Source organism: Patiria miniata, unplaced genomic scaffold (genome assembly GCF_015706575.1).
Source record: "Patiria miniata isolate m_02_andy unplaced genomic scaffold, ASM1570657v1 HiC_scaffold_7, whole genome shotgun sequence".
NCBI lineage: Eukaryota > Metazoa > Echinodermata > Asteroidea > Valvatida > Asterinidae > Patiria > Patiria miniata.
The window spans coordinates 2,515,806-2,534,780 of record NW_024037074.1 but is presented as its reverse complement, the minus strand read 5'-3'; the positions used below and the strand labels follow the sequence as shown (position 1 = coordinate 2,534,780).

General features: G+C 39.8%; 1 protein-coding gene across 1 annotated transcript in view; it reads right to left on the bottom strand.

Annotated features, from left to right (window-relative positions):
* Nucleotides 1-18,938, bottom strand: part of LOC119744602 (ubiquitin conjugation factor E4 B-like) — a 32,748-nt gene extending 13,810 nt beyond the window's left edge. The window contains exons 1-14 of the mRNA XM_038220627.1: nt 18,760-18,938; nt 14,372-14,639; nt 13,806-13,929; nt 8,548-8,638; nt 8,124-8,253; nt 7,294-7,435; nt 5,715-5,856; nt 4,796-4,896; nt 3,741-3,849; nt 2,543-2,626; nt 1,647-1,703; nt 1,337-1,453; nt 850-948; nt 457-570 (exon numbers count right to left, since the gene is read on the bottom strand). Of these exons, the coding sequence (XP_038076555.1) occupies nt 457-570; nt 850-948; nt 1,337-1,453; nt 1,647-1,703; nt 2,543-2,626; nt 3,741-3,849; nt 4,796-4,896; nt 5,715-5,856; nt 7,294-7,435; nt 8,124-8,253; nt 8,548-8,638; nt 13,806-13,929; nt 14,372-14,639; nt 18,760-18,783 (1,602 nt within the window). The 5' untranslated portion in view covers nt 18,784-18,938. The remainder of the gene's footprint in view (nt 1-456; nt 571-849; nt 949-1,336; nt 1,454-1,646; nt 1,704-2,542; nt 2,627-3,740; nt 3,850-4,795; nt 4,897-5,714; nt 5,857-7,293; nt 7,436-8,123; nt 8,254-8,547; nt 8,639-13,805; nt 13,930-14,371; nt 14,640-18,759) is intronic.
* Nucleotides 18,939-18,975: the final 37 nt, after the last annotated feature.

The window sequence follows — 18,975 nt, the reverse complement described above, 5'->3', positions numbered from 1 at the left end:
ACGGCCTTCGTAGGTTTCGCACCTTTATCCAGCACAAGATATTCAAGTTCTTCGTCAGTCAATGAAATAGTCTGGTGCCAACACTCTTTAATGTGCCTTTACTGTAGTAGTTACAAGGACTACAACAACAGACTGGTGCCATAAAGATTACATGCCACAGACTACATGTCTACGAGGCGGGTTCCAGAGGGAATTTTTGGTGCTACCAGAAAACATACCGCAGGGCAGCGAGCTGGATACTCACCTGGATGACGTCACCTGGGCGCGTATCCCGGACGCACGGCGGAATCGGCCAATGACGTGATCCAATTTGATCATGAATATTGATGAGGTGTAGTAATAAAAGTTGTTGACTTCTTAGGTAACTGTGGGTAGGGGTCTAGGGGGGGGGGGGGGGGGGAGTGGGGTCGGGTAAGGGTGTTGTTATCTTTCCAAGTTTCTGGTATGATGCCCTACCTGCATCTGGGCTCGTTTCTGATTCCGTTGGATGACCGTTGCAAAGTACGTGACCATGGCTTCCCTGCTCTCGCTGTTGACTAAGATGCTGTGGATGATCTCATGTAGTTCATTCTGATAAGACAAACATGCACAGGAAGTTGTTCCTTAGAAATGTCAGGCATTCAAATTTAGGGGAGGGGATGCAACAGCGACCTCTAGTGTCAGAAAAATGTATAACACTGCAAATGGCAAAAACATACACTTCACCATTTTGTATACATAAACTCAACACGGTTGTGCATTATTTTTTGCATTTCCTTCAGAAAGAAAAAAATGGGTAAAAACTTCACAAGAAATTTAGTTTGTAGGGTCTTAATTTTGTATTGATAACAGCAAAAAAAGTGGACTTACTCTGACAAAGTGTAGATGGTGCTGCAAGCTGTCGTTAAGGATTCGTACGTTATCCTGCGTCAACATGGGCCCTGAGAAATACTTTTCAACCACTTTTGTCTGCAATATCATCAAAATCCAAAAATAAATATACAGGGTGAGTAAAAAAAACCAAACCCAAATGTCGGGACTATTGTTTTAGTGAAGTTCTGCATGTAGCACTCTTAAAATCTAGGATATGAAAGCCCAATTCATAAGCTTTCTTTCAAATCGAATCATTCAATTCACTTATGTACTTTCCAAGTTACAGAATTGTAAACACAACCACCATTTTAAAGTTCCATCCACTAAGATACCCGATTCTACCCGTAAAGGTACATCACTACATGTAATATTGGTCGATTTAACTTTTTTTTTCATGAATCTTGAATTGAATAAGTGGAGAAACAAATGAACTGAACTGAATTGAACTTGGAAAACCTCAGAGTTACCCTTTGGTTTTACTCACGTTATCTTCAGCAAAGACAGACAGAGACAGGAATGCCCCCAGCAGCGATAGTTTCTCCACTTCTCGACCGACCGCCCCCGTGATGGAATCTGGTAGCCATTGCGGTAGTGAGCTCAACTAAAAAAAAACACGTAATACTTTCCATGTTTTCTGATATCAAAGTTGAAACAAAGAAAGACCATGCAAGGTGTGAGTAAAGAAGGGACGTCAAAGTTTCGAAATGCAATGTGGATTAGATGAGTGGCAGAACCCTCGTACATAATTTAACATGAAACGAAGAGAACTCCAATAAATTTGTGCATGTACTTACTAATTTGCATATTGGTCGGGAGTTTCCTATTTTTATTTTGCACAGCTCATTCATGGCCTGTCAGACAGAAAAAAAAACGCAAATGGTATTATACAAAGTTGTGACACTTAACAGCAGTAAAAGATATGTTAAGAGACTGTAAGGGTGACAAAAAATGAACACTAAGGCCACATAAAAAAAAACATGTTAAACGTCCCCGCTCACTTCCTTTTTGGAGGCCGCCTCCTGGTTTTTTGGGTTTTTTTTAAACCGAACAAATGAGAAATTTTAAACAGTGACATCATTTTCACCTGTTTGTCTGTTGCATCTAGCCCATATAAAGCTGGCATGTCATTTCCAAGTGGCGGCCATTTTAAAAAAAAACGGGCGGCCATCTTGAAAAACAGCACAGTCGGGCAGCCATTTTGGAGGAAAAAAAGGCCACCTCCTTCCTTTTATTAAAAAAGGCAGGATGCTGAACATGTTTTTTTTTTACTTGGCCTAATACACTAATTATCTAAAACAGCAGGCACCATTTCTCAGAACGATTAAGCAGAAAACATTGCATACCTAATTTTCTAACTCAGCAAAAACATGCTGGTTACCAGTCACTTGCAATATACACACATGACATTTTGGCCGGTAACCCAATGTAGCTAAGCACAAATGTTCTGTGCTGAATTCTGTGCACCAAAGCTCAACAAAACTAGACCAATCCATTAAGCTCCTCCCAATAATGTTTTGACCAATCACAAACCGTGATTAATGTCCAACATGCGTATACAAATGCCCGATATGCGTGCACGCGCGTATTACACGCACGGATGGAACATACGGTACTGCATGTGTTCTTGCCCGCGTGCGCAGTGAGCAAAGCCAAACGGATCGGTCTCTCGGCCACTTGATGTTCAACTTACAGACAACGGACCCTTGTAGCTATCACCGTCCAAGGAGCATCGCTGGATATCTTGCACAAGCCCAATGATTAGCGGAGTGAATATCTACGAGGAAGCAAAAACGATTGGCAACATGAATCTCTCTCTGTGATTTGAACATTTGGTAAACATAACAACAGATCCAAATCTAATGATGAATAACGAGGGATATTTGCTGTAAAGTCTGTCCTGTGCAAATACGGCTCATCGGGCCTTCGTTTATCTCCAGTTTCCTTGGAATGAAATGACTATTTCTGTTCACTCTGCATGGGATGCAAGTCCATCACAGGTTATTCCCTAGCTATTTGCAGAACCAAGATATAGTCCTGGGTGGAGAGAGACAAGTGAAAGTAAAGTGGCTTGCCCAAGGGCAGAACACATGGCCAGCGGCAGGATTCAAACCCTTAACCCTCTGATATTGAGTCACAAAAACTACCCACTGATCTCTGTTGTAGACAATCAGAATAGTTTAATAATTAGTAATCACAACAATAACTGGTATTTATAAAGCACCTTGTACCGAAGGACACAAAATGCTAATTATTACCCCTGTTCATCAGGCCATGAGACCATTTTGCTGCAGCAGCTCGAGGTCAGCACAATCTGGTCTGTACCCTCACAGGTACCCAAGTATACTCCCGGGTGGAGAGAGGCAATTGTAGTAAAGTGTCTTGCCCAAGAACACAAGCACCATGTTGGTTACGGCGTTCGACTTGTGTGCCGTGGTACATGGGTTCGAATCCCAACCGTGGGAACATGGTGCTTGTGCTCTTGAGCAAGGCACTTTACCATTATTGCTTCGTCCTTTGGATGGGACGTGAAGCCGTAGGTCCCGTGTGTTGTGTAATGCACGTTAAAGAACCCAGTAACACTTGTCGCTAAGAGAAGGGGTTTGCCCTGGTGTTTCTGGCAGTGGCAGCAATTATGCGCCGCAGCACCTAGCAAAAAGGTGCTACATAATGGGTCTCATATGTTCATATACTTCATTTACCTGTCTTTGGTTGCATTCTCTACCAGCGCTTTGTATCCTCTGGCAAAAAGCGCTATATAAATACAGTTATTATTATTATTATTATTATTCGAACCCATGTACCATGGCACATGGGTCGAACACCGTAGGTATTGGACCACAGTGCTCCACATTTCTACCACATTCCAAGTTTTTGCTAGATCTACTTACTTGACGGAAGCTGGAATCATCCTCCCTGGCAGCTGTGGCCAGCTCCTGAAGGAATCCTCGTGGGAGAGAATGGCTCAGAAGCTGGGGGACTAATAATGAAGTCTGTGACCTGATGGGCAGAACATCAAAAAAATACTGCAAGTAAAACTTGCACTATCCCCCTAGCATCCTGTTAGTTTGTATACATATACATCTACAGGCAGTTAGTAATGACAATTTTCAGTAACGGCCTTAATTGTCCACCCGGCAGGTACCAGTTCTCAGTTGAATGGGAAGTTTGGGTTGAATGGAGAGTTTCGGTGAGACGCCGGACTAACATATGTTAGAGTCATTAGTATCTCTCCAGAGACCTCGTAAATATCCATATTGGAAAGGATTTGAAACATGAATCAGGCTTCGATCAAAAATGAGATTTGGGAGAATATATTAAGCAGTTCGATGGAATTTGCATCATGGAGATGTAAATTTAACATTATTAGATTTCGCTCTTCACTGACATAATTTTTGTGCTGTGCAAGAGCTTGCAACCAAAACAAATTCATCAGCTGGCTGGATAGGACTAGAAAGTAGGAGGTCTTGGGTTCGAGTCACACCCGCGTGATTTTTTTCCAACTTTCGCTTGGGAGGTAACACACTCGGGGAGTCAGGTTGGCGTAGCAGTACATTTCTCACCTTCCACCGCTGTGACCCAGGTTCGAATCCCTCCTGGGTCAATATGTAGATTGGGTTTTCAGTCCCTACCTGATTCCGTGGCTTTTCCCCAGAATATCTTCTGGGCTTTTCCTCCCACCTCTAAAACTGTTATTTCTTCTCACTGTATTCTCTCTAAGTTGGTGTGATGTTTCCCCTGGGATGCTTTGCCGACTATATGATACAGATTCAGATACCGATACATCACCCTGACGCAAATTCCATCTTATGAATAGTTCTGAAACTGTGTTGGTTTTTGTGCACCATGACAGCTGTACTTTCACTGCAGTCTGACTATCCACCCCATGTAAACAGTCACAAGGACAATAGCAGGCTGGGCGTTCTCTGACTAGTTACAAACCTACCCTGTTTGTGTGAAGGCTCCTTGTAGGACTAGCCCAGCGTGGTGCACACACTGTAATCTGGCTGTTGATGCTAGGTTGCTGAAGGGCGGTTGACTGTAGCGCTGTGGTTAACAACACGACAGACAATTGTATTTAAGTGTGTGCAAATTTCATAGCTAACTGCAAACAGGCTTGAACGATAATTATGAATTTATGCTTTTGGCAAGCTTGGAATGTATTAAATCAAATTGTAACACTTTCATTATTGCATAAATTAACAGCTTTGTGTTACATCGGCAAAGAGTTAAATACATATTGATTATTTCATTTTCATAATACGTCCTTGGAGTAAAAACCTAAGTCTATGTAGTAACATGTAGTATTGGCTGAAAAATGATTAATCCTAACCCCCTAGGCCCTCTGGCTAGGATGCAACCTCAATCCTGCAAATTCCCCAATCGCCACCAAGACAAAAATTGGATTCAGACTCAATCCTCCAAAATCATCTGTTATTTCTTGAATTTAGTCTGTGGATGGTGACCACTGCCTCAATCCTGCAAAATCCTCTGCCACTTACTGCTATGGTTTGAAGCAGTGCAAATGGCGTTTAGAAGCAGTGCGGATGAAATACGAGAAAAACACAGGGCTGATTTATGCATGGCTGAACATAACCAATGAAGCATATGGCCTACTGGCTTGACGTAATGCATCCTCCACAAAAAAAGCGATACATCTTTGCCATTCATCCTCAATCCCCTAAAATCATTCAAAACCGGCAGGAGGATTTGGGAGGATTGAGGAGGGTTAGGGTTAATCCCAGATTTTTTCCCAAATTATGAAAAAGCCGGAATTACAGCAATAGCCGGAAAACTGGTATCTCTGCATTAAACTGGGCAATGCTGGTGACCATTTTTCGCCGAGCAAATTTGGTGAGTTGTACCTTGGGGGCAGTGCGTTCCTCGTTCCTAATGCGCTGGTAGCACTGCAGAAGGTAGGACAGCATCTCCGGCTCAGGATTGGCTGGTTGCCCGCTACACTGGTCCCCGGCACTGCTGGGCGATGTGGATGTCTGCTGCGATGAACTGTGAGGAGTAAAGCATTGGCATGAAGAGACTGGAATGCACATTTTTATCAAACTTAATCCCATATAGGATCATTTGCATTTATCCGAAAGGTAACCTGGCAAATTGTAAAAAGGTGATTTGGATTAACCCTGCTATGCCCAGTGCAGTTGGTAAAGAGAATTATCAGACCTTAGAATTATCAAAACATTTTAAATTTGCCTGACCAAAGGGTTTTGAAAGGTGAAATAGTGCTGGAACTTTTCGAAAGGTTTCCAAAGGTGAAGCAACTCTGTGGGCAAATTCAGTAAGTTGCATTTCAATACCATTCGAAAGGAATTGAAAGGTGTGGAAGTGCAGTAACGATAAATTCTGGAGGATTTCAAAAGGTCCAGTATTTTTTTCCCTCCTATTTGCCAGAACCCAGATTTTGAGGTGTTTTGAATGGTCTAACTACAGGAGAGATAATGATTAAAGATTGTACTGGTACTAAAACACCCTGAAATGTTGATGATTTCCAACGATCAGTCAACTGACTGATCATTAGAAATAAAGAGTGCTATTGACGAAATCGTGTTTCGAGATCAAAAACTTGTGCACTGTTTTTCACTGTTTTCTTGAAAAGTGTTATATCCACAGAGCTGAAACCTCAACAGGTTAGGTTTTGAACATACTTCTTTGGATTTTGAGTGGTGCTGTTATTGGAAATGAAAAACCTGTATGACAAGCAGATAATCCTATATGCCTTTTTGTTTCCACTATCCTAACTTCATGAACTTCCCAAGGAATCCACTTATGAACAGTAAATGGCACTTTGTAACTGCTGGTGAGGGCTCCATGTGAAGGATGCACGCATACGGAACGAACTATGCAAGACTTATTTTGTTCTAAATATCTACGAAGTACAAACCCCTATTTGTGTTCGCGCCAGCGCCAGGCATACGGTAGAATTACTTTCAAAAGTCCAATCTAACGATCTCTTTGTAACCGTTGATGAGGTATGTGTGCACACAAGTGTGTATTTGCCTGCAATCGGGGACCCCCTATTGTCCCTCTTTTGTTTGTACTTTTTAGAAAGACCTCCCATATGTTTAGTTCACGATCGTCAATTGGGGACCTTCGGGAATTGGGGATCATATTGTCCTCTATTGTTCAACGTCCTCTATTGAATGCAGAAACAAACTCGCCCAATCCATTCACAAGACTGAATTCAAAAATTTTCAAACTGTTGCTGTACATACTACAGGGCTCTTTGGCAGTGCAGTAGTCTCAACCAACTACACCGGATGACAAAGCCGTCATGATAACCAAAGAATCTACAAGAATCTCAGGCCGTGTCCAAAACAGCCGTTATCTCCAGCTGCAGCTATCAACTGTAACACACCATTGGCGAGCACCAAAGCCACAGCCCCAAACTGCCCGATTCAGATACGGCTTGGAAGTTTTTTATTTGCTAACCTCTGTGGTGAATGGCCCCCGGCCGTGGACACTGCCGGCGGTGTGGTAGCGGACAGGTTAGCGAAGGGGTTACCGGTGCAGGCGTGCTGGGTCAGAACCTCCATCAGGACCTGGTTGATTAGGTCGTCTGTGTTGGAAAATACTGCAATAAAGTGGAGAATACTACAATCAGGACGAGTGAAAGTACTGCAATAACGAAAATATTAAAAATACTACAAAAAGAACGAGAACACCACAATCATACTGAATAAACTACAATCGAGAAAAATGAAAATACTATGATCAAGAATAATTCAAAATACTCCAATCAAGAATTATGAAAAATACTCCAATCAAAAATTACAATCAAGAATAATCAAAATACTATGATCGAGAATAATGAAAATAGTATGATCAAGAATAATGAAAATACTATGATCGAGAATAATGAAAATAGAATGATCAAGAATAATAAAAAATACACCAATCAAGAATAATGAAAATACTACAATCAAGAATAGTGAAAATACTACAATCAAGAATTACAGTCAAGAATAATGAAAATACTATGATCAAGAATAATGAAAATAGAATGATCAAGAATAATAAAAAATACACCAATCAAGAATAATGAAAATACTACAATCAAGAATAGTGAAAATACTACAATGTAGAATTACAGTCAAGAATAATGAAAATACTATGATCGAGAATAATGAAAATACTATGATCGAGAATAATGAAAATAGAAAGATCAAGAATAATGAAAAATATTCCAATCAAGAATAATGAAATAAGCTATGTGACAAATCTCTCGCTTCCATTCACTGGAAAAATATCAGACGACATACCTTGTTCGGGCTCTTCAGCAAATTCTGTTGCCAAGCCAGGGAGATATACAACGTCCCTCCCTTGCTCCTTCCACGAAACGTGGAATACACGGGACACAACCTGCAACAGTTCTGCCTCACTCAGACATTTCTAGAAAAAGAAAGATGATACATTTATTGAGGTCATTTTAGAAAGGGTACAAACAATGACGCTGTTTCGCTACCATTTGCTCACAATTTTCAAATTTTATTGTTATATTAATTTATGGATACAACAACGAATTGATAAAACATTGATGTTATTTCATGATAACAAAATACTTTAATACATTGTTACAATTCACATGGACCAAAATTATATGATTAATAGTTGAGTGAAAAGACTTATCTTACCATTAAAAAAAAAATACCATTTTCTTTTTATTGAGAACAAATGAAGTCTTACCTTTTCGGCAGATGGTTTCTTGCCTTTCTTAACTGTCTCTTCCAGTTCCGGATTCTCGATTCCCGAGTCTACGTCCATCTGGGACAGACTCCTGTTAGGAAAGAGGCAAGAGAAGATCAAATTCAGGACCATCTTCAAAAACGTCTAACCCCCGGAAATTCCTCAAAACCAAGACGCCTTCTCTTCTTTCACCTCGCCAAATCGACCAAAAAAAAATATTAGCTGGGATTATATTTAGGAGCTCGACGCATATGACCAGATCAGGAGATAATTCTTTCGTACAATGACGCTCGAAATTAATTTCACAATCTTCCATTGCTGACACTGGCGGTAATTCCAGAAAATTTATTGCTCGTTAGAGGATCTACTGTAAACCAATTGGGTTGGGGTTGTACACAAAACGTCCTCCATTCCATGAATCACAACCATGTGGTCGAGGTTTGACACATTTACGTGTATCGAATTAGAGGAAATGTAAAAAAAAAAGTGGATCCGTCGTGGCACAAACTCCAAGTTTCCAAGAAACTGTGCGGCGCCGTGCAGCTGCAGTGAAACTGACAGTACAGGTCACATCCCATACCACAGATTTGTACTTTCCTTTGAACTTTTTTTTTTAATGCTTTCAGGTGAATGACAGGAAACGTTCAAGGATGTTTATATACATGGACGTAACTAAATACAAAACCAGGATGGTGGAAGCACGTTCTACACGCATCTCAATTGAGTGTTTGTACTTTCTGTATTTGACCCATTGAGAAGTTCATACATGCTCGTGCACATGTAGGGCCTACATACATGTACATGTATGGCACATTTTTAAGCTCTAGCAGGAGTTCTACATGTCACTTGGTGGTCAGCCGATCGTTCAGTCTGTCTGTATGTCCAAAAAATTGACCCAAAATTAATGACCAAAAATTTTTTGACTAATTGACGAAGTGCCATGCTGTCGTTGTAAAGTACAAAATTAAATTTGCTTAAAGAGCAAACAACAAATTGAATACTGAACAAAAATTGTTTTTAACAATTCGGAAAGATGTTTACGAAAAGTTTGTTAATGGAGGCAAAACATGTGCAGTAATGTTATAGTCACATGGTATTTATCACAAATCACTATCAATCTACACTAGTACATGTAGGTATAAATCTAAAGTATGGTGTTCCACATATGTGCCATCGACGTTGCGTTTGGAGCATCGCATTTTTAAGCTCTGGCAGGAATCATTTTGATAGATTTCATGCAAAACGTTCATGTGGCCAGAGCTTATTGTGCACTCGCACTTGTTAGTTTATACTGTACTACTTTGAAGTTGAAATGATAATGCGCCGAGAACGTACATGTATTTGCAAAAAAACAGTTTGTAGGGATCTACCATGTACATGTACATGTATACAGGGGTGCTTTTAGTTGGAAGAAACAACAAAACAGAAGTAATTTTTTTTTTTAGATCTGAGTTTCTGAATTTCTATAGGGAAAATGTTGTACATGTCGAAAAAGATTTTGAATTCCTGGACCATTTTAAAAATCCAGAGATTTTTCAGAGACATTTTTGCTGACAAAATAATAATTTTGATATTCATGAACACAGTTATCCCCCAAACATTAAAAAAAAACTACATTGGTAAAACTATAAAGAGTCTCTTTGTGAGATTACAAGAACTAGAAAAATAGGTTCCATTATTTCTACAAATTTTCTGAAATGTACAGAAACCGTATACTCTAACTAATAAAAATGTGCTATTGTTCAAGACTTTCCAGAATAATTATTAACATTCCAGAAAATGACAGGATTTTTTTTCAAAATATCTTGAAGAAAATAAGAAACATTTTTAAAAATTTCTGCAATTTGTGGGTTTCGACTGTGCGTAAAAAAAAGTCATACAAAACTCAGCCATCACTGATAATATGAAAAACAGATTTTTACAAGATAATATACTAAACCCAACCACATTTCCTCAAATGTAAATGTCATCTGTCTGCAATTTGGAAAAAACTCCCCCAAGGGTTTGCCCAGGAGTGTTATTGCAAGCACTCGATACACAATTAGGCCTACACATTTACCCAGGCATGCCAGGTAGCCATGCAGTGATTTCAAGCTGAATTTGGCACAATCAGAACTACATTTGTAAAGGTCATCGACGAATTCATCTTGAAATGAGTTCAACATTTTCAAATGGCATTCGTTATCGTAGAAATTGTTTGTATATAATTTTTATGATGAACCTGTCAAAATAAAATGGCATATGGCAATGTTTTTAACAGCATCACATTTTTGCAAGATTTATCGCTTAGCCCATTGGCACTTGTAAATTAAAAAAAAAATGTGCAACACTTAAAGGGAATGTACAACATTTGCTTTTGCTGCAATTTTCAGAAATAAATGGATTTGAAGGATTAGTATGTTATGGCAAATATTGTTAAACTGACTTGTTCACGTTTTGGTTTCGTAGATGCTGGAAAAACCAAGAAACCCAATCATGTTCTTGAGGTCTGGTTCCCTGACCCCTCTTTAGATGAAACGGAACAATTTATAGACCTTGGGGAATTGTATAAGGTCAAAGAACCAGTCTAGCAGGCTTGTACCTCTTCACAGGTGTGTAATCAATTGCAAAGAAAATGCGGAACAACTCAATATGAAAAGTTAGGAGAGGTTTTTGAAAAAAGTCATTTTTCTCCAACGCTGGTCGGCCGATGAGCATTGGAAAAATACAATGTTTCTTGAAAATGTCAGCATAGCAGGAGCCAAGATCTTACAGGATGCTTTAGACTGTCATTCCCTAACAATCCAGTAAGGTATTTCATGATAATTTGAGCATTTCGTTTTTTGATGTTTGCAAATGTTGTATCTTCCCTTGAATTTACTACTCGATGAACCTGTAAAACTATAGAGTGCGGGGGTGGTTTGGGCCGGCATAACGAGTAACAAACACCGAGCTTTGGGAGATACAGAGATTAATGGGATTGGGTTCAAGAGGGGAATATTACCGTTATACATCAAACATTTACAACACATAAATACTTGTCTGAACGAAAACAGATGTGGTCAATCAAATGTTCAAACGCCGTCAATGTGCCTGTGACAGCTTTTAAAGGGCCCCCGTACAATGTAATTTTGTCAAAGCAATCCCACTTAACACTATTTTCACTTTTCTTTTGCCATTTTCCAAGTATTTTGCTGTCTTTTGGGTTTTATGGGGCTAATTCGATTTCCATATATTCATGAGCAAAAGTGTGATGTCATTTCAGGCAGAAATCTCAATGTTACAGCTATTTCAGCACCAAAAGTTGCCAGAATTGTGGGTATTTCCTTGTCGTCAATTTTCTTTTCTTTGGTGATTCGTTGTTGTTTTAGTACATGGCAGCATGCCAATGAGCAAACTTTTCTCACAAATGTTTTCAATAAGCAAATTTTTGGGTTCACATTTTGAACAGAAAACCCTTAAACTGAATATATCATCTTCCTGAAATGACATCACAGCAACAGCGCCCTCAGTTGTCTAGAAAAGCATGGGACATTGTAAATGTTTAAAGAAGTACATGTACACTTTTCAATAAAATTAACAAAAAAGGGGCGTGAAATATTTTGATACATTTAAGAGTAGAAATTTCCACAAAAAAAATGTTCCAGAGAAAAATTCACTTGAAGACCCTTAAAAGGTGGTAGGCCTATCCCCAAGATTTGTCAAATTTTTAAGTTTTTTTTCCCCAAAAGGACTTTTCAAAAAATATGATGTCCATGAATAAATAAATTGGGCTTTTTTACCATTGAGGCAATTGAGGCAAATTAAATTGACAAATTGATAATTTAGCGTAGATCGGTTTTCATTCAATGTTTCATTGGAAAGTCCATTATTTATGCAGGGCTAACACATGATCAATTCCATTTTAAAATTTAATTTTTTAGGGTGCCACGCCCAAACCCTTGATGGATTTTTTTTTTTTGCTGGCAGCTTTTGTGTGTCATTCGCCCTCCGAGACTGGAATTCAAAACTGGCTTTTAAGCTACTTCCCGTTACAATTAAAGGGGCATTACGGCCCGAAATCCCCACAAATATTATGTTTTGGATTGTTTACTTATACTATTTCAAAGGTCTGGTTGAAAGGAAACTAACATAATGTTGCACTGTTCCTGAGAAAAATCCTGGTTGTATACTTCTGATGCGGCGGAAATTTTGTGGCATACGCATACCGGTACGTATTTCCAGCTGTGTCCACGCAGTCGTGTTTTACTATACGCCTGAGGACAACCTATTGTGTTTCCCTTTGTCCCTGTACTTTAACACTTTCCCATAGACTAAGCACACGAACCTACTACAGAGGACCGTTTGGAACAAAAGACCCAACGCCCGAGGACTGAAAGGATCTGTTGTTCTCCCTTTGTGAGTCGGTCCTCGGGGGTTATGTAGAACACGTACACCCAGACTTGTTTCACATACCTAGTGTGGACTTTCCTTTCTTTTCGTGTAGTTAAGGAACACCAGTGGAAAAACTCATTTTTCTCAAACTGTGAAAACTCTTACAACCCAATTTTTTTTCAATGATTCCCTTTAGTGTTTCTCTTCATTCTGCTACCGATAAACCTAACCCAAAAATGCCTCTAAACCTGTTTTCCAGAAATGGGGAAACACTGTGTGGACGTGGGCAAGTCCACACTTCGTCGCTGCTACCTACATTATGTGGACGTCTTTTGTTCGGAAGTCCACACTGCGTATGTAAGACAAGCTCTGTTGTACATGTTGTGTGTGTGACACATAATACACACAGCACCAATACACAAATGTGTATGCAGGAATCACGAACATGTGCAGCAGGAATCATGACTAGCACCCAACAGCTCGATCTTTGAGAGTCAAAATTTTGACCCCCAGAATTGGTTCTCGTGTGGTTCTCGCAAAAAATAACACAAAGACACCCAGTTTATAAAAGGTTGGTTGTGTGGATATTTACAATGTATATCCTACTATTAAATGCTCTTTTCAATTAAGATCATTTGAGCTAACATCAAAACGGGTTTTGTAGCCCAATTGGGTGCATTTAAGGACGTAATGTCCCTTTAAGCAGAGTAAAAGCATACGGCTGATTAGGATGTACATATGTTGCATATCTGCATGTAACATTAACAGATTCAGGAAACCCTAATCGTATTAAATTTGGGGAAATGCGGCTGCCAGAGGATGTGGTACTGGCAACGGAAACAAACCGCTTACTTTTCGCGAAATCATTGTACATTGGTTAACCAAAATTAATTGAATCTGTTTACCCTTGGTCACATGTTTCCGAGTCCATTTCCATGCTGGCTGGGAAGCCGGAGTCTAAGCTGTCGTGGACACTGGGGGCGCTCTCCATAGTTTCCGATGGCTGACTTGGGGTGCTCTGTGAATCATCTGCAATGTGGCAAAGTAGGACCCCAGTTGACTTTTGTCTTCAAGAGGATAGTATAGTATCCATGTAGTGTAAACCCGTACATGAAAATCCTAGGATTATTTTATGAGCTTCTTGAATCTGCCAGAATCTTATACCTGCGTAACCCACTGGGTACCTCAGTGGGTACCTCACAGGATTCCCCTTGGGTGTCTCACTGGAAAGTCCACTGCGTACCTCACTGGGTACCTCACTGGGTACCACATGGGGACCTCACTGAGTACCTCTCTGGGTACCTCATGGGAATAGGACTAGCTGAAAACAGACTACTTGTACACCCTACTGGTGCTCCAATGGGTACCCAAATGGGTACCTCACTGGGTACCTCACTTGGGACCTCATTGGGTACTGTACTGGGTTCTAGGCTTAAAACAGGAAAAATTGGTACATGAACAAGTAACAAACCTGTATCCATCCCGCCCTGGCTTGAAGCCTCCACGGTAACCGCAGCCTTTTGTGATACCGGTACCTCACTGGGCGCCTCACTAGGTGCCTCTTTGGGTACCTCACTGGGTACCTTGGGGGCCAGCTCTGGCACCCCTAGTCTCTTATCCTCATCCCCTTGGCTGGCTGATGGCCCAGGCTGACTGGGCTTTTCTTCACCGGCAGGCGCCGTTGTTGCTGCGCTCGCAAGGGGACTTCTGTCCAGTCGGGCTAGTCGCCTCCTACGCATCTGTCCAATGAAATAAAGAATTTTTTTTAAATTTTATCAATTGCTGAGTGTCTTGGCTTGCTGTAATCTGATGCACCTTTCTTCTAGTGATGAGATTTTAATCTGAAAATCCAAATTCCACTACTCGGTTAAGTCGGTTTCATTTTTGCAAACTCGATATTGGAACCAACCTTCAAAAAATTAAGCCTTCCATTTTTAGTGTATGACACAGGTTAAAGAAAACAACTAGAACATCCCCAAATTTGCTCTATGGTCTCTGATTGTAACTGTATTCACTTGCTAGTGGTCTTCTTGGTAAAGCCTGATCATTTGACTGATCAGATAGCTCCCGTCAATTTTTTTTCAACATTACAGCTCTGGAGTGTTTTTGTAAAGGCCCAGTGGTCATTGAATCATGCAACCTATGTTTAACCAGTTATTGGGGGGGGGGGGCATTTCATGTGGCACCTCACTCGTCACTTTTTGTTGGCATGACTGTGAGCTGGATGGGAACTTCCGGTGAAGTCAGATTTCTTATTCAGTTTGAAAACAAAATTAAGGATTAAACAGGATTTTCAAATCTCTGATTCTCCCACCTCTTTCTACTTGTTTCACATTTCCGTAAGGAACCAGGAACGATATCCAACAGCTACTGCAGCATGAACACAGCTCAATGTAAAAAGATTCAACATACAAAAGTACAGTACAAAAGATTTTTCTCTCTACTCGGATTATAAACAAAACCCAACAGATCCCCCCCCCCCCCCATTGGACCGCATTGGAATGTTTTAACAGAGCCTTGAATAATAACTGTTGGAACAATGAATTTGGAAAATTGTTGTGAGAATTTAAATGTATTAATCCTAACAGAACTCAACCCATCAAACCCCAACAGCATGTTTTGTTGGAATCTGTCGGGATGGGTGCAGTACCCCTAAACTGACAGTCTTTTACATTGGGTTGGCACACCTCCAGAAACAAAGTCAGAAATATATGTATGTGTGTTCAGCTTCCCATATGGTGTTGGAATTTGCCAGGATGGGTATGGTTCCTAGTAAATCATGCTAGGGAGTTAGGGTTATTAGTTTGCTGTCTGGTTGAACAAACTGAAATATTTATAACCGGAATTAATCAGTTGATTGAATATATTTAACGAGCGGACAATTAAAATAAATATGTTTATAGCCAAATAAAATGTAATGTAAATAATTTACAGGATTATCAGAAAGTAGATCACCAAGTTTCAGAATCGTTCCTTTGTATTATTGGATACATGTACCATGTACATTGTATCACAAGTTTGTAAACATCAGAAGAGATAGTGGGTGTAGGCATCTGATTTGTTTAATTGGTGAAGATATCAATCAGCTAAAAATGTTTTGCTGCCTATGCTTTGTTTACAAAAGTTTGATGGCCTTGCAATTTACACTGTCCTGAGATAGTTTGTAAACACACAGGAGGAAAAGTACATGTATCACCCCCTGCCCTCATACATGTAGGACTGTGCATCGGAGCCGGGTACCCGAGTGCCCGACCGCTGATGTCAGGAACCGGTTCCAGATTATGGCATCGGGTACCCGTAACCAACTTTACAAATTACTTAGCAACTTTTCAGACAACGAAAAAGAAAGGTTTTGAATGTCAGTGCGTAAACTTCAGAATGAAAACCAGGCTACATGGAAAAACAAAACAGATTTCACATTAACACCTATGTTTGTTTTACATACTTAGAGTGGACATTCCTTTTTTTTGTGTAGTTACAAGAAAAACCAGTGAAAAAAATTATTTTACTGTGAAAACTCTTTCAACCCACATTTTTTTCTGTGCTTCCCTTTAGTGTTTCTCTTCATTTTGCCACGGATAAACCTACAATGTAACCCAAAATGCCTCTAAACCTGTTTTACAGAGAGGGGGAAACCTTGTGTTCTTTTGTTCGGAAGTCCACACAGTGAATGTAATGCTTGTACACTCACGCACATGACGCAAGCTGCAGTTTTCACCATACATGTAATTGTATCAAGCTCATTGTACACACATGTATCTTGCCGCATTGATGCACCGATGTGGTACAATGCACATGTAGTATGTGGGCCTTTATGCACAATCTGAACAGCAACTTCCAATATTTGGTTGGGATTCTTTAACAGATACCCGGCTACCCGTGTTTTTTAACCGGGTACCCGGTTCTCATACTACCCGTAAATGCACACCGCTACTACATGTATAAGAATTGGAAAAATGGTATCTGGATATTTAGCGGATGATCAATGTATAGTATACATGTATATTCTGCACAGCTTAACTGATTGTACGCATTGTATCCATGTTGCATGTGATTCAAATGACTCATAATGTGATGTGTCATTTAGTTCCTTCCTTTTCCAAAGGAATTTATATAAATCATCTCCGCCAACACAACGATGATTCATCATGTTTTATTCCCGTTCCCTTAAATGAGAAGTGTCAAAAGACTTTGGAAAGGTTTGCAAACATGATACACATTGTATCAAAAGAAAGAGTGCAGTGTCCTGACAAAGTCCATGAAATTTTTCTAGGTATTTTTAATTAATGCAGTAGATATTTAGCCGGATCCAGCTTTCATTTAGTAATTGATATTTTGCCAGATAGGCTGAAAATGCGCAGTGACTGTTTTTGTCCCCGCCCACTTAGTCTGGTTCCGCGCCAACATTGTCATTGTGATTTCCTATTCACGAGATGGAAATCAGACCATTGTACAATTTCTGACTTTATTTCCCTCTAAACAAAATCCTCCAGAGCCACAAATCAGAAAAAGAAAATGTAAAACTCTGCAATTAAATGCTGCAGTCAATTTCAAATTTCTTAATATTTTGGGATGAAAAAAAAATTCAAAAATGTCGCTAGCCAGGAATTCTCACTCATTCATGAGATACACGCGCTATCCACTCGGCCACACATGCAGCACAAACGACGGTGGTAATTTAATACCTTTTACAATGTAGGCCTACTTGTATGTGCGTCAAAGAGGGCGCTGTACAATCAAGCTGACTTAAATATCGCTTACTGAAAGAAAGCTGGCTAAATCTAGCTGGCTGAAAAATATTTAGCCGGCTAGATTTAGCCTGCTTTTTTTTCAGTAAACTATTCTTTCGGAACTGAAAGAAATACATTCTTTCGGAACTGAAAGAAATATTCTTTCGGAAATAAAAGAAAGTATTTCTTTCGGAACTGGGAAAGAACGTTGCAACTTGACACCACTTCAGTGGTTGTGTACAAAGTCAATGGAGAGTCAAGACAATTTTCTAAATATTTCCTAACAAAATTAGAAATGCTTCTCAGTCCCATAAAAAGGCCATATTCATGTCTTATCATCATTTTTGCAATGACTGACCTTCATTGTCCATTTGACAATGTTTGAGATGATTATGTGATTGTGAAGAAAAAACGAAGTGGCTATCGTTACGGCACGCGTTGTTTAGCGCCCTCTACGATACTTTTTTGATACGCACACAGGTATATAATTATTTGTTTCCACACGTTTTAGCAAGCAGTGCGACAGCTCAGCCGATAGAGGGTAGGATTTTGCACCGCGAGGTTGCGGGTTCGAATCTCAGTTTTGCACTCGAATTTTTTTCCTTTTCTAACCTGAAGCTTTGGAGGATTTTTTTAAAAGGGAAATAAAGTCCGAATTTCATAACGTTCAAATTCACTTGTTTCCTTCTAATTTTATATTTTCTTGTCATGTTTTTATAAAAGTTGCAGTCTACCGTAACGATAGAAAATGGGAAATGCGTTACGGCTGCTGTAACAATAGCCACTGCGAAGAAAAAAAAGTGGCGTCAGGTTGCAACATTCTTTCCCACAGTCCACACAATCCCAGAATTTTCATTGTCTTATTTGAACAGGCTTTTTTCCGAATATTTTTTGCATGTGATCGTCGAGTTACAATACAATACAATACATCAAACATGACAATGCATCAGATGAACAATGACAAATCACACTGCACGCATGATGCAGTATGCCAGGGATAACGTCGATAGCGTACAAAACTACAATCAGTGAATGACTGAACAAAATGAGCGATGAGTCCAGATCAGTAGTTGCCGTCCCGACAAAAAGTTTGATTGTATCAAAAAGCCACACAGTATTTGCTTCATACCTCGTCGGGGGTTAATTCACTCATGATTGGAACTATTCCAAAAATTCGGGAAGCGTTTCAAAGCATCCAGGAGAAACAATGTAGACCGGAAAAAGTTCAACAGAACACAAGGATGTTGTTTCTTCTTCCCATAACAGGGCGGCCATATTGTGACGTAGCACCCAGCTGCTTGCGCTTGCGCATTGCTTGTTCTGGTGTGCCTATTTTTAGAAAATA